This window comes from Ornithorhynchus anatinus, chromosome 2 (assembly GCF_004115215.2).
Source record: "Ornithorhynchus anatinus isolate Pmale09 chromosome 2, mOrnAna1.pri.v4, whole genome shotgun sequence".
Lineage (NCBI taxonomy): Eukaryota > Metazoa > Chordata > Mammalia > Monotremata > Ornithorhynchidae > Ornithorhynchus > Ornithorhynchus anatinus.
This window is the reverse complement of record NC_041729.1, coordinates 9,821,940-9,837,091: the sequence shown is the minus strand read 5'-3', so window position 1 is coordinate 9,837,091 and position 15,152 is coordinate 9,821,940. Positions and strand designations below refer to the sequence as shown.

Below are 15,152 nucleotides of genomic sequence, written 5' to 3'. Positions count from 1 at the left end.
CCCCGCAGCCCCCCGATATTCCGCGCGGTGACAAACAAGGACCGGCGGCGCCGCCGCTCTTGAGCTGCAAGCGCTTTTAAGGTCGAACGGCTCTTAAGGTGGACTCTTCCCCCACCCCATCTTCGTTTTCTCTTCTTGCATCAGCGGCCGGTTGGATTTTTGGTGTGGGAGGAGAAAGGGACCGGGGGCGGGGGCGGACTCACCATGAGGTCTGGTCCTCGAGGGGGACGAAAACTGAAATAAATAACTCCAGAGACCGTCCAGGAAAGACAACCACCTCCCTCCCCCCTCCCCCTCTTCCCCCCCCCCCCCAAGACCCATCTACTAACAATGACCCCAAACCATTTTTTCTCAAGGAAAAGGCAACCCATGGACGGAAGAGTGGGAGAAAAGAGCCGAAGCTTCGTCTGCCCGCAGGGCCGGACCCCAACAGCCGTATTTTTCCAGCCGGTTGCCCGCTCCTGACCGCCTTCCGCGGTCGGTCATTTTGTTGTTGTTGTCGTCGAAGAAGAGTGGGGGGGGGGGGGGGCCGGGGGTTTTGAGACCCATTTCGGTTAAATCTCCTCACGTCAAGAAATTAATATTCCTCGAAACCCGCGGCCGGGGCCCAGCGGATCTTTCCTTCCCCTCCCTGATCCGGCCCGATGGAGACGGTGGGGAAGTTTGAGTTCAGCAGGAAAGATCTAATTGGACATGGGGCCTTCGCTGTTGTCTTCAAGGGGAGGCACCAAGAGGTACATCCCTAAGTCTTTTTTGTGATGGGGGTGTGTGTGATGTTTGTGGGATTTGTGTATGTGGGTGTGGGGGGGGTCGCCTCTGGGCCTGTTTTTGGGGTTCCCCCTTCCCCCACCGCCCTCCATCTTCTCCCATCGAGTGAGGCCTTCTGAGGGAAGGTGGAGGTGCTGGGATGCGGGGCCAGCCAATTCATTCATTCAATAGTATTTATTGAGCGCTTACTATTGATTCGGTTCATTCAATAGGATTTACTGAGCGCTTACTCTGTGCAGAGCACTGGTCTAAGCTCTGGTCCCAATAGGAGTGGTGTAGAAAAGGGGAACGATGACTTCAAGTGGTGTTTCTAGCAATTGTCCCTGCCGAAGAGGGGGTGAGGTGAGCTGTGAAGACCAAAAATAGCCTCGGAGCCCCGTGATGGCCTTGTCATTAGCGAAATTATCTCCACTGGAAGGATACGGTATGTCCCAGAGCAGACCATTTAGGTACATTTTTTTTTTTCCTCCCAAATCCCCGTCGAGCTCTGGATTCTGGAGTATATCCCATTAAAGTCCGTTGGTGGGTAGGGATTGTCTCTCTTTGTTGCCGAATTGTACTTCCAAACGCTTAGTACAGTGCTGTGCACCCACTAAGCGCTCAATAAATACAGTTGAATGAATGAATTAATTAAAGGGATTAAGATTTCCTACCAAACCTCCCTGTCCCATTCCATCAGTCATATTGAGCGCTTACTGGGTGTAAAGCACTGTTCTAAGCGCTTGGGAGAGTATACTACAACTGAGGTGGCACCTCCTATCTCTCACCTGACTGAATTTTAAGAAATAAACGTCCTAACCAGATTTCTTTCCCCTTTAAAATGGATTGGGGAAATATTCTGGGAGGGGAAGAATCTGGATACCTTTTCATCTTGAATATAAAAGTGTGAGAGTGATCTGAGGTCAAAGTTGCTGGAAGTAAATCTTTCCAAGGCCCAAATCTTTCGACCCCATTCGTGAAAATGAAATGATCCATGTTCGAAATGGGCCCGGAGCCTGATAAAGAATGTTTGAAGGGTTTGCTTAAAAAAATAAAATAAAACAAAAGGGCAGGCGGGTTGGAGCAACAGGGACCGCAAAATCTTTGACAAGTGCAGCATTGCCGTGGAGATCATGCCCCAACAAGCCCGGGGCCGGGATTGAGTTGTTTGCCCGGCACTCAGGGTAAATTATTGTGGTGGGATTTCATTTCCCAGGAACCTGGTACTCTCTGGGATCAATAGTTTAACATTTCATTTCTTTGAAAATATTGATATTTTGCTTTCAGAAACATGATCTGGAAGTGGCTGTCAAATGTATTAACAAGAAAAACCTCGCAAAGTCCCAGACTCTGTTGGGGAAGGAAATCAAAATTCTGAAGGTGAATTTAAGTATTTTTTCTTTTTTTTTCCCTTTTTGAGGTGGGGGTGTGTATGGGGGAGGTGACGGAGAAGCTGGGTCTATCCTGCTATATCCCAGATAGTGTCCCAGTCTGTGATTTTCTCATTTTCCCTTTTTTTGTCTCTAGGAACTGAAACATGAAAACATCGTTGCCTTGTATGACTTTCAGGTAACAGTTCTGGTTCTGTTAATAATCTGGTGGTGGGTGAAGGGGGGAGGAGTGCTGCTTTAAATGAATGCACACACATATTCAGTTTGTAAAGTTTGCGAGTGGGGAGAGATCCCTTTATGGTGAGATTAGGAAATTTGTAGACATAGCTCTGAGATCACTTGGGTCTTGGGAAATATTCCAGGCATTTCACCTTTTTTACTGTTGCCTGTTGGAGTGCTAATAATTTATTGAAATCAAATGTATTGAAGTCTGCTCCTGCTGCGTTATTGAGCGAAGAGTTGGTGTTATTTAGGTGCAAGTGTCTTGGGGCCAAGGAAAAACTCACTTCACGTGAGCCTTTGCCTAGCCGGTAGGCCCAGGTACCGGTGTTGATATTTTTCTTTCTCGCTCTTCATTGAACAAAGACTATTGAAACACAACACGGAGTGACCGCGATTGCTGATGGTGTTGACATGTGACAGAACAAATAGTCACTTTATTAAAGTTCACACTGAACAGGCCCTGCCTGTCTTAGTGCCCCTCATTTGAGTGGAATGGGGTTAGCCGTCGAGTCCCTGGTGAAGCTCCCGGGTCACGGGTCCTTGGCCTGTCCCAATGAAGGTGACCATTTAACTTTTCCACCTCACTTTTCCACCCAGCATCCTAGGAAGGCTGACTCGATAGGTTTTGGGTAAAACAGTTAACGTGTGGTTCAGCAGTTGCGCCCCAGTCCTTCTCCTCAGGTTCCGGCGGCGTTGTTGGCTGCTCTCGCCTTGGCCCTGGCAGGACAGAGCCCCTCCCACCAGGCGGTGCCCCACAGGCTGGGCACAGGGTGGGGGCAACTGGGCGTCCCTGCCGGCGGTCACGTGCCCAGGGCTCCCTGTTTGTTGACATTGCCTTCCCGAGCTGACATTGGCTGAGCCTCCCTCCTGCGTCATAACATGCCGGCGAGAGATTCCTTGCAGGCCTGGGAACGCCAGGCTTGCTGGGAGCTAGCTGCTCTTTCCCAAGGAAGCTCCCCTCCCCCTCCACAGATGCCCAATCCATCTCCTCCCCGTTAACTCTCTGTCCCCAGAACTACATTTCCCACCAAGCCACTGTCTTTGGAGACAAGGTGAAAGAAAGATGGGCCAGAGGCAAGAGAAGAAATAGTGCTCAGAATGAAAAGGGGGAAGTGCATTGTTCCTGTGCCTGATTATTATTATTATTATTTCTAAAAAAAAAAAAAGCACCCAGATCAGATCAGCCCAAGCCTTTTTGTGTTCAAGCGTTCTGGGTGGGGAAATCAGACTTCTGAGACAATTGCTTCGGGGTTTCTTTCAGGACGTGCCCGGAACGTGCCTAGCAACTCTCGTTAGAGTGTACTCTCTCAAGCACTTAGGACAGTGTTCCGCACGCAGTAAACGCTCAATAAATCTGGTGGATTGAGTGGGGTGTCTCTTTGTGTCTATGTGCAGGCTGTATGATGACAGCGCTGTTGTGCTGACTAATGGTTTTGAAATCTGTTTACGACAGGACAGCTGAAATGGCTATAGCTTCTCAGCCCTCGGGGTCTCCTCTGTCTGTTTGGCTTGGCTTGGTGTTTGGGGGACCAACTGGCAAAGTTTGGCAGGGATGTAGGTCAGGTGTCTCACCTGCTCCACGTCAGGCTGGGACTGTTTCGCTCCGTTTCACTCCGGTGGTGAGAAGGGCCCCTGGAGCCGGTGGAAGGGGGAGTGAGTCGGATTACTAATACCTAGAAAACACTGTCAATAGAAGACACCGTGTCCCTGTCCTGGAATGGGGACTTCTTGCCCCCTTGCCTTTCTCTGCCCCCGAGGTCTTGTTTGTGAGAGTAGCACATGCCTGCTCAGCAGTCTGGCCTGAGCGGTAGAGCCATCTCATGTTTATCATTGTCAACCTGGATTCGTTGGGAGGGGGTGTGGGTCATATGTGGGTCAGGGATAGGGAGGACCAAGGGACGGGAGTGGCCTCTAGTACTGTGTTCCTTTTCAGCAGTTGAGTTGAAATTTTTCCCCTCCCTTTCTCTAAATAACTTTTTACTCAAGTTACTCTTTAACCAGGGCCCCCTCATTTCTCTGCTTCTCCTGGACTCTCTCCGCTTGCTTTTTGAGGCATTTGGTCATCATCAGTTTGTCAGTAACGATAATAATAATAGCTGGGGTATTTAGGTGCTTACAAGGTGCCAAGCTCTAGGGTAGATGCAAGATAATCAGGTTGGACACAGTCCCTGTCCCACATGGGGTTCACAGTCTCAGTGGGAGAACAGGTATTGAATCTCCATTTTACAGCTGAGGAAACTGAGGCCCAGGTAAATTGAATGACTTGCCCAAGGTTAAACAGGCAAGTGGCAGAGCCATGATCAGAACCCAGGGCCTCTGACTCGGAGGCCCTGTTCCTTCCGCTAGGCCACGCTGCTTATCTTCCTCTACCTACTTCTCTGCCCCTCTCCTTCCTTTGAGGCAGACCAGAGAGCTGAATAGATGATCCATCTGAAAGACAAGAAGTAGCTATCCCCGTTCTGGAGCAGCTGCACCGGGCTTAATGTTTGTGAGGTGATTTGAACCCCAGCCTGATGACTCAGCCGGAGAGACAGCATTCTTTGCTCTCCTGCTGCTGGGCTTCAGAATATTGAATCATAACCAGCAAGCAGGTGGGACAAGGACAGGACACCTTGGACTGTGAGGAAACCAGACCTCTGTGTCTGTCACTGAACTGTGATTTTAATAGTTTGGAGAGACCTGGCCTTCTAGAGCCATCTCCGCCCAACATCCAAAGGATAGGTAACCCTATTCCAAGTGCCTGGCCGATACACCTATTCTGAACTTCCTGGTCAGGAAGAGACTGGCAGTGATTCCTCGTTAGTTTTGGGGCCTTGTGTTTTTATAGTCTATGAGGAAGGTTTTTGAAAAAGGTGGGTTTTAGATCAACCACCCCACCCCCATGAATATGGAGTCACCTGATTTGAATTTTGGGGTGGCTGAGAGTAGAAGGGGATGAGATTTAAGGATGTATGAATTGCCAAAAACAGAGGCTTTATGACTCTGGTTTCTTGTTCCCCAATAAGGCCCTTTTCCACTCATCTGACCCTTCTAATAATAATTTGTGGTATGTAAGTGCTTACTATGTGCTAAAATCTGGGATAGATTCAAGTTAATCCAGTTGGATTTGGATCCTAATCCCACCCACAGAGCTCACTGTCTCACTCCCATTCAGTCAGTGGAATCTGTTGAGTGTCTGCTGTAATGCAAAGCACTATACTGAGTGTTTGGGAGAGTATAATGCCTGCCCTCATGGAGCTTAAAATCTTGCGCCTCATCTCAAACTCAGCATCTTTGTAAAAGGGCCAGTGTTCTCTTACCTGCTGAGTGTTTTAGCTGAACAAAACTCCAGGAGGAGGAGGAGGTTACAGCCTTTTATTTATCTCCTGTTTGCTTCTTTCCAAGCTGTTGCTTCTCCTTTATCACTGCTTGACGCCTCTTTCCCTGTCCCCACAATTGCTACCTCTCAAGTTAGCCCCCCAACTCCAATCTCTTTCCCTCTCCTCCCCCATGAATTTTATTAATAATAATAATGAGGATGATGATGGACAGTGCTTGGCACATAGTAAGCACTTATCAAATACCAACATTATTATTATTATTAAGTGCTTAACAGTGTGCAAAGCACTGTAAAGCACTGGGGGATACAAGGTGATCAGGTTGTCCCATGAGGGGCTCACAGTCTTAATCCCCATTTGAATAATAATAATAATAATAATGTTGGTATTTGTTAAGCACTTACTATGTGCCAAGCACTGTTCTAAGCGCTGGGGTAGATACAAGGTAATCAGCTTGTCCCATGTGGGGCTCACAGTCTTCATCCCCATTTTACAGATGAGGGAACTGAGGCCCAGAGAAGTGAAGTGACTTGCCGAAGGTCACACAGCTAAGTGGTGGAGCCAGGATTAGAACCCATGACCTCTGACTCCCAAGCTCAGGCTCTTTTCACTGAGCCATGCTGCTTCTCCGCTTTTCTTGCCAGGCGTCGGGCTGTCGGCCACACTCCAGGAATTGGTTTAAGCTTGATGATTTAAAATGTTCCTGCAGAGGTTTGAGGAGTGAGGAATGGGGTTTGGGAAGGAAAGAGAGACCATCAAGCACTGGTTGTCCTCCTTTTCTGTTTGGGGCCGGTGACTACTGCAGTTCCTTGTTTCCCTCATCTGTGGGAGCGGCCACCCGATACAGCGGATGCCCTGTGGATGTCCGACCTACTGAAACTCGCACTCGGTGATTGGGTTGTGGGGGTAGGTTGGGCATTTTTCTGACTCTGCCGCGACTTCCCCAAACTCTTTCAGCTGTGATGTTGGGTACTGGATGGATGCCGGTATCAGATTGTGCAGTCTCTTCACTCCAGTCTGCCCCCCATCAATCAGCAGTATTTATTGAGAGCTAACTGTGTGCAGAGCACTGTACTGAGCACTTGGGGGTGTACAGTACGCCCCTCCTGCCCCAGTGGAACACTGGCCTTGGGTTGGGGTCTTAGTGTAGTCCCCCCTACTCCTTAGGGGACACCAGTTGCACCTCACCAGGAGGGGTGAGAGTGAGGGGTACAGAGCCATAGTAGGGGAGACAGTTATTCAGGTGGATGGGTTGGGGGGAGTTGGCCCCATTGCTAAGAGGCTTTGCTTGTTGTTCTTGTAACTTCATAGTCGTAATAGCAATACATGTATTTGTTAAGGGCTTACTCTGTATTAACACTGGACTAGATACCACGTGCCCCTCCCTCGGCCCCACAGAACTAATGTACATAGCCATAATTTATATTAGTGTCTGTCTCCATCTCTAGACCCTAAGCTTGTTGTGGGCAGGGAACGTTTTTACCAACTCTGTTATATTGTACTCAGCGTGGCTCAGTGGAAAGAGCACGGGCTTTGGAGTCAGAGATCATGGGTTCGAATCCCGGCTCTGCCACTTGTCAGCTGTGTGGCTGTGGGCAAGTCACTTAACTTCTCTGTGCCTCAGTTACCTCATCTGTAAAATGGGGATGAAGACTGTGAGCCCCACGTGGGACAACCTGATTCCCCTGTGTCTACCCCAGTGCTTAGAACAGTGCTCGGCACATAGTAAGTGCATAACAAATACCAACATTATTATTATTATTATTACTCTCCTTAGCGCATAGTACAGTACTCTGCACACAATAAGCACTAAATAAATATGATTGATTAGACACAGTCTCCCCGGCTATGAGGGACACAAGGAAAAATGCTGGTTTTCCACCATTTCACTTAGGAGTTAACCCCCCTACTACATGTAACCCCCTCCCCCATCCCATTTTCTGGGCTGGTTCAACCTGATCTAATGGTGGTGAGGAAATTTTTCACACGTCCTACTGAATAATTCACTCTGATCTCCTAGAGACAGGTTTCCCAGTCAAGATGTCAGCTGTTGGTCTAGGGTGGATTCATCTCGAGTGTGGTCTTCCTTCCTGTTTTCCTTTTGGAGGTTCAGAGTAGATGCCCAGGAGCCCAAAGAGTGTTTGGGATAAGGGACTGGCAGCATGACTGAGAAAAGATAAGACGAACAGCTCTGTTTCTGTTTTTGTTTTTGTGGGCAAACGCCATCTTCGAGACCTAGCAAATGTTTTTCTAAAGATAGTTCATGATGACAGCATGATGGTATCTTCCTCTTTGTTTTCTTTCGGGAGTGGCAAAGAGCTGTTTGGAGGTGATGAGTAACTCTCTTGGATAGGTTATTGAGCCTGGGATGTGTCTGGGTTCTAATGCTGATCTCTCTACACCTTCTCCCCCTCCCCCCTCCCCTCGCCCACTTCCTCACATGGGGCAAAATCTCTTTTATTTTGGGAGTCTGTTTGGGAGCCAGACCCCTTTGGTAGAGGGTGCAGCAAGGGCTTGTTGGAAACAAGTGAGGCAGAGAGCCTTGATGGGCCCAAGCCATGACCTAGATTAGAACTGCCTCAGTCCTGTTCCTCGGTTCCTCTCCCACTGCTAGGGTGACCTCGCACCTGCGTTGAAGTCGATCTCCATGGGACCCTACTGAAAATGGACGGACTGGGGGGTAGAGGTGTGGAGGTTTTGAGCAAGCGGGGGATGTCAGAGTGAGGTGCATTGCCTGAGGTCGATCCCCAGAAGTCCTTTCCCTCCCCCTTTTCTCCTCCCTTTAGGAAAGGCACGTCAGGCCTGACCAAAAGAACGCCAGGCCGCCATGCTGGGCTCCCTGGTTTTCAGGCTTGGGCTGACCCCAGGATTCTGGCCTGATCAGCGGAGAGGCTAGTAGGTACTCTCCCAAGTGCTTAGTACAGTGGTCTGCACACAGTAAACTCTCAGTTAATATGATAGGGAAGCTGACCTGGGAGATCTGGGGCCACAGGAGAGAGGGAGGTGGGAAAGGGAAAAAAAATCAAGAGGCCGTCTGGTGTGGGGAAACTCCCTTCCTCTTGCTTCAGGCCTACAGCTAATTGGTCCTCTCCGCACTCTGGGCTAGATGTTGGCATAGGGGAAGGGTTTATCAGTTCCCCTTACTTCACACTTTGCCTGGTGCCAGGCTTTAGGCTCCAAAAGACCCAGGGCCAGTTGCTGCTTGGAGACCTTGACCCCATTTATTTGTCTGAGCCCATTTATTTGTGGTATTTAAGTGCTTACTACGGGCTAAGAACTGTACCAGGCTCTGGGCGAAATACAAGATACTCAGGTTGGACTCAGCCCCTGCCCCTCATGGGGCTCAGCGTCAGTTGGAAGAAGATCAGGAATTTGATCCCCCCCCCCCCCTTTACAGATGAGGAAACCGAGGCCCGGAGAAGTTAAGTGCCCAAGGTCACACAGGAGGCAAATGGCAGAACTAGCATTAGAATCCAGTCCCCTTCCAACTCTATACACTTTCCACTAAAAGTGGCACATTGCTTCTCTATGTCCCAACTTCCTTCCCAGCCAGCTGTGACTCCATTTCCCAACTTCTGACTAAGACAGGGTCTCCTTCTACTAGGGAGGAGTTTCGCTCGGGGAGTAAATTTACCATCCAGTCCCGATTGATTGAACTGAACACCGAAAGCTAGCAAATCAGTCCCTTTGGAACACTAGCACGTACAAGGATATGTTCTAAATGCTGGAGGGTTGGGGAGGGTGCAAGTATTAAGTGCTTTGAGGGGTATGGCCTTAAACACGTAGGTGAGCCAGAAGGGAGGGAGAATAGATTGGGGAGGGGAGAGCATAGTCAGAGAAGGCTTCCTGGAAGAGATGTGATTTTTTTTTTTCCCCTAAGTAGGGCTTTGAAGATGGGGAGGGATATGAAGAGCCTCTGCCTCCCCCACCTCCACAATTGCACAGCTGCATTCTTTCTTCCCTGGCAAATTGAACAATATCCAGTGTGTCAAAAGTCCTATTTATTCAAGATGTGCTGTTGCAGGTGAAGGTGGGATGGTGGATAGGTAACATGCTGCACATGACCACGAAAACAGACCACAGTGAGCCTCCTGCATGACAGAACAGCTGGCAGCCATACCAGAGAGTGGTTCAAAGCCCACAATCTCAGGCAGGTCTGGGGTTGGGGGGGAAGGGGGTCTCTGCTGGATGCTTACTGAGGCTGGGCGGTTGTGCTGATGGGAAGAAGGGGCGGGGTGTGTGTGTGTGTGTGTGTGTGTGTGTGTGTGTGAGAGAAGGAAGATTGAGCCCTATAACCCTGCAGGGACTTGGGAGCTGGGTGGGTGAAATACCAGAAGTCAGCTTGTCCCGGTCCTAGGTTGGACCTCGTGTCCCGGTCCCTATCGACTCGCTGAGAGTGGTGGAGAGGGACTGGCGGCAGGCTGTGATGAGGGACCTGCCTTTCCCGTCATCATCCCATTTGCTCACACCTTTCTCCAGTTCTCTGGGAAGTCTCCCCTCCCCTGGCCCCGCACTGGGACCGGGCCCAGAAAGCTTTGGTTTTCCTATTGGGAATCTGTGCAAATTGGCACATGTGCCACCAGCAACGTCATTGCCCCGGTTGGAGGCATCGTGGGCCACCTGGGTACCTGGGTGCCCCTCTTTACCGCAGGCCAGGGTGCAGCGGGGCCAGCTTGGGGTCAGTTGAATTCTCCATCAGCCTGGCCCTTGACTACACATCCCGTATTGTTTGTAGGTGGCAGGGAGAGCTGGACTGGAGGCGGGCGGTGCATGTGTAGGACATCATGATGCACCCTGGTAGCTCAGGGACAACACCTGATGCCTTCCCAAGTATGTTGTTAACCCACATTGAGCAGAAGAAGATTTGGAGGGTCCAGGCAGCTGGCCTGCACAGGAACCAAGTTCCGTGTTTGCCAAGCTAGTCGGGCCCCCCGGGGTGGAGAGGGGAGATTTTCCCCTTCCTACCCACTCCCTCATTAATGTCTATCTCCCCCTTATAGAATGACTATAAGCTTGTTCTGAGCGGGGAATGTGACTGTTGTTATATTGTACTCTCCCCAGCACCTAGTACAGCGCTCTGCACATGGTAAGTGCGCAATAAATATGATTGGTTGACTGACTTGATTCAAAAGGTGCTCATCTGGTTTGTGGATTTGGCCTATAATTGGTGTGAGGTTCCTCTTCTGCCAGCATTAGGTCAGGTTGGACTGGCCCAGCCTGTCAAGGAATGAATCCAGAAATCCAGACGTGCCTGGGACAACTAGCATCTTCTCAGATTGGGTTACCCTCAGCCAGCCTGTGATTGCTGAAAGTGAGTTTACTGTCCTAAGCAGCCTGGTGTTATGCAATGTGGCATGTTCCCAGAGGTTCATGGAAAATGTGGAAGGGGGTGGGGAACCTCTCTCCCCTGCCCTCGTTGAAAGGTTTGGTGTTTGGGAAATGTCCGGGAGGCCGGCGTATTCAAGGCCGGGCACTTTGACCGTTCCCTTGCCTCGTTTGGATTTTACTGCTCCTGACCTTGCTTCCCCAAGCAAGCTGGAGAGCTCCGTGGCCAGCAGGGCTAGGGAGGAGGCCGCCGCATTGGGAAACGAGTCGGAGCCTAGGTCACCCTGCCTTGCAGTCTGGAGGCTGAGAGCCGACTGGTTCCACTAGCAAGAGGCACTCTCTCTGGGGAGGGGACAGACAGACGAGGAGGAGGACTGGCAAGTATGCCAGGGCTGTCCCCACCTCCCAAGGTCCGCAATCCAATACTGATTCTGGCACACAGTAATTATAATAATAACAATAGGAAGACTATGTTGAGCGCTGTTCTAAGAGCTGGAGGAGATACAAGGAAATCAGATTGGACACAGTTCCTGTCCCACATAGGGCTCACAGCTTAAGTCCAGTGGGAGGAGGATTTGGTAGCCATTTTACAGATGAAGTAGTTGAGACACAGAGAAGTTAGGTGACTTGCCCATGGACTTTCTTTGTTTCTTTACCAGGCATGTGGGGCATTTAAGAATTCTCCCCAAGTGTCAGCTGTTCGTCGAGTCCTAGATCTGTAAAGAAAACTGAGAAGCCATCCAGTCCAGCCCCCTGCCTCTGGGCGGATGAGTACCTAAACCAGTCTGGGCAGATGGGAGGGGAAGGGGACAGGGAACTGTGGAGTTGGAGAACATGCAACTTTCCTCAGTCATCTGTCCCTATGTTCAACCCTCTCAACAGGCAGGAAGATTCTCCCTTCCATAATCCATTTTGGGTTACCAGATCCCTTTATTCTCCTCATTCACCCTTTCCACCGAGACCGTTTGACAGCTTCTTCGCACATCCTGAAAGGAACAGGGAAAAGAGGGTGATGTAGAACCGTGTCATGACTTGTCTGTTGAGGTTGACCGATTTTTTTTTTTTTTAAAAGGGTTTTGGGGTTCTCGGTGATTTTCTTTATCTCCAACAGTCAGCTCCTGTTAGTGGAGGTTGGTGGTTGCCTCTCCACCAGTTTGCAGAGAGATCACCAATCTCACTCTGCCATTGGCGGCCCCAGGGGACCCATCCCTGCCACCCCTCTGGGCTTTTCTGGGCTGGGCCAGTGGATGCCATCAGGGCCGAGGGCAGGCAGGGCCATGGTTGGGAGGGGCAAGTCTTGACGCATTTAGTGACACGGTTGGGCACCCACGGAGCAGAGTTTTGCCATCTTCCCGTCAAGAGTGTTTCCCTTTCGGGCAATTGTTTCCCCCGCTGGAGTCCTGCCCGGTGAACTCTGAATGGCCCATTATATCCACCGTCTTACTCTGCCGTGTGTCGTGGAGTCTTTGTGTCTCATCCTGGCTTCCGTTCAGGGAGCGTGCCGGGGCCGCTCTTTGAGCATCGTGGAGACAGACGATCGGAGTAGCCTAATGCCAGGAAAGAGAGACAAGGCTGACTTTTCCAGGCTTGGAGATCCCTGGATGAGGGGCAATCTGCATGGGTCTATAATTGATTCTTTTGTCTTCGCCGGCAGAGCGATATATTCGGTAGTGTTGGTAAGAAGCCCTTGCCATGATTCAGATGGCCTGGGCTCTCTTTTTAGTGACTTGGCTTAGCGCTAGTGAGAAAGCATGGACAATAACTGCTCTCCCTGAATGGGGATCCCTGCTGATTATTTTTTTTTTCTTTTAAACTCTCTCTTGAGGGGTCAGCTCTCCAGCCCACACAGCTCAGTGGAAGGTGGTTTTCAACTCCGTCCCCACCCTCGTCCAGTGTTTTCAGGAGAGTCATTTAGCAGATGGCTCCTTACACGAGATGCTCGTGGCGGGAAAAGCAGATCTGTGTAGCATCAATAAATTACTTTTATTTGGATAAGTGCGTTCATATGGTGGTTTGGTGCTTGGGGCTTTGGTCTCGGGCTACTTAGGAACAGTGCTGAAATAGTGTAAGCCAGCGGGGCTCTTAAAACACCAGGCCAAAGGTTCAGTCCCCATCTCTTTCATTTGTTCTAATACCAGAGTTGTGTGACAGTGTTTCTCTAGAAAGCTGGTGTACTGTGCTCATCTGGATAATGGGATTCCAGAAGAAAGCCAAGGCCGGCTCCCGTCATCTGGATAATTTGGCCAGAATTAGCCAGATATTTCAGGCATATGGGTTTGTTTTCAAATATCTAGATAATTCAGGTCCAAGTGAATTACTTGGCATTCATTATCTGGATAATTGGGTTGTGGGGGTCCTTGCTCAGACAAGTATCCTCTACCCTCAAGCTGGGGTATGGGTCCCAGGTTATAGAACTCAAGCAGACAGTGAGCATTTCTTTATAAAGAGGTTTTTTTCTTCCGCCCCCTCCTCCAACCCTGGGCCAGTTGTAATCTTACCACCCTTAGATTATGTGGGTGATTTCAAGGAGGTTGGGGTCCAGTGAGCCCAGTAGAGGCAGCAGCTATGAACGGTAACCCAGAAGCACTGGTCTTCAATCACCCTCAGGGGGCTCATCACCATTTAGCCCCCGTTTGCAGCCAAATGACAATTGAGAAGGATGTGGAAGGCAAAAGCTGAAGAAGCAGCATGGCCTAGCGAAAAGAGACTGGGTCTGAAAGTCAGAGGACCTGAGCTTGAATCCCGGCTCTGCCACTTGTGTGCTGAGTGGCCTTGGGCAAGTCACTTCACTTCTCTGGGCCTCGGTGTCCTCATCCATAAACTGGGAATTAATACCTGTTCTCCCTCCCACTTAGACTATGAGCCCCATCTGGGACAGGAACTGTCTGGCCTGATTAATAACTTATATCTACCCTGGTGCCTGATGCTTAGTACAGTCCTTGACACATAGTCAGCATTTAGCCAATATTATTGTTATTATTATTAAGTGTATGGAAGGACAGAGTTAGAGTGAACCCATTTTGTCTACTGATAAAAAGGAACCTTGGGTTGCTGTGGAAGGATTTTTTTTGGGTGGGGGAGAAAAACTAGGTCAAAGTCATAGGAATTAGAGTAAACCTAATAGGCAGAATAATCACTCTAACCCAGAGATAGTTTACCCATAGGGTACAGTTTTAGAGAATCAAAGAATATATCCACAACCAATTCATCCTCATTTTAAGTATTAATAATAATTATGGTATTTGTTGAGGTCTGCCTGGCCCTGCACCCTTAAGCTAAACACTGTGGAGAGTTGTAAAGAGGGAACAAGATAAAATATTTGCTTCCTCTCCCAGGGGAGTTCACCCTCTAATCTGGGAGATTAAACACCAGGAAAACAGTCTGCATTTAAGCATGAAACTCCAAGTGACTGAGAAGGTAATTGAGAGACCAAATAACAGAAAGATTTGCAGGTCATTTTCAGTGTCAAAAATAATGATGATAATTAAGGTGCTGAGTTGGATGGGGGTGAATCTGGGCAGGCTTCATGAAGAAGGGAGGGTTTTAGAGGAACAAAGAGATGCAGCGTGACTTAATGGAAGGAGTAAGGGCCAGAAAGTCAGAGGACCTGGGTTCTAATTCTGACTCTGCCACTTGCTTGTTGGGTGACTTTGGGAAAGTCACTTAAGTTCTCTGGGCCTCAGTTTCCTAAACTGTAAAATGGGGATGTCTACCTCTTCTCCCTCCTACTTAGACCGAGAGCCCCATGTGGGACAGGGACTCTGCCAGACCTAATAATAACTGTGGTACATATTAAGCACGTACTATATGTTGAGCACTGTTCTAAGTGCTGGTGAAGATACGAAAGTTAATCAGGTCAGACCCAGGTCTTGTCCTACACAGAACTCACAATCTAAGCAGAAGGAAGAATAGTTATTGAGTTACCATTTTACAGATGAGGAAATGGAGACACAGAAATTAATTGAATTGCGCGAGGTCACAAAGCAGGTGTGGGGTGGAGTCAGGATTAGAAACCAGGTCGCCTTATTCCCAAGCCCATACTCTTCCCAATAGGCCACACTTCTTCCAGCCTGATTAACTTGTATCTACCCCAACGCTTGTAACAGTGCTTGACTCATAGTAAGCGCTTAACGAATACCGTAATTATTGT

At 49.3% G+C, this 15,152-nt stretch overlaps 1 protein-coding gene across 5 annotated transcripts in view; it reads left to right on the top strand.

Moving 5' to 3' along the window:
• Positions 1 to 301: 301 nt before the first annotated feature.
• The window catches only part of ULK1 (unc-51 like autophagy activating kinase 1), an 87,996-nt gene continuing 73,145 nt past the window's right edge, over positions 302 to 15,152 (top strand). For 4 of the 5 annotated variants that reach the window (XM_039910247.1, XM_029051747.1, XM_039910240.1 and 1 more), the window contains exons 1-3: positions 645 to 734; positions 2,035 to 2,127; positions 2,275 to 2,316. In XM_039910247.1, the coding sequence (XP_039766181.1) occupies positions 645 to 734; positions 2,035 to 2,127; positions 2,275 to 2,316 (225 nt within the window). Of the gene's footprint in view, positions 735 to 2,034; positions 2,128 to 2,274; positions 2,317 to 15,152 lie in introns of all 5 variants that reach the window. The other variant, XM_029051734.2, reaches the window with a different exon arrangement.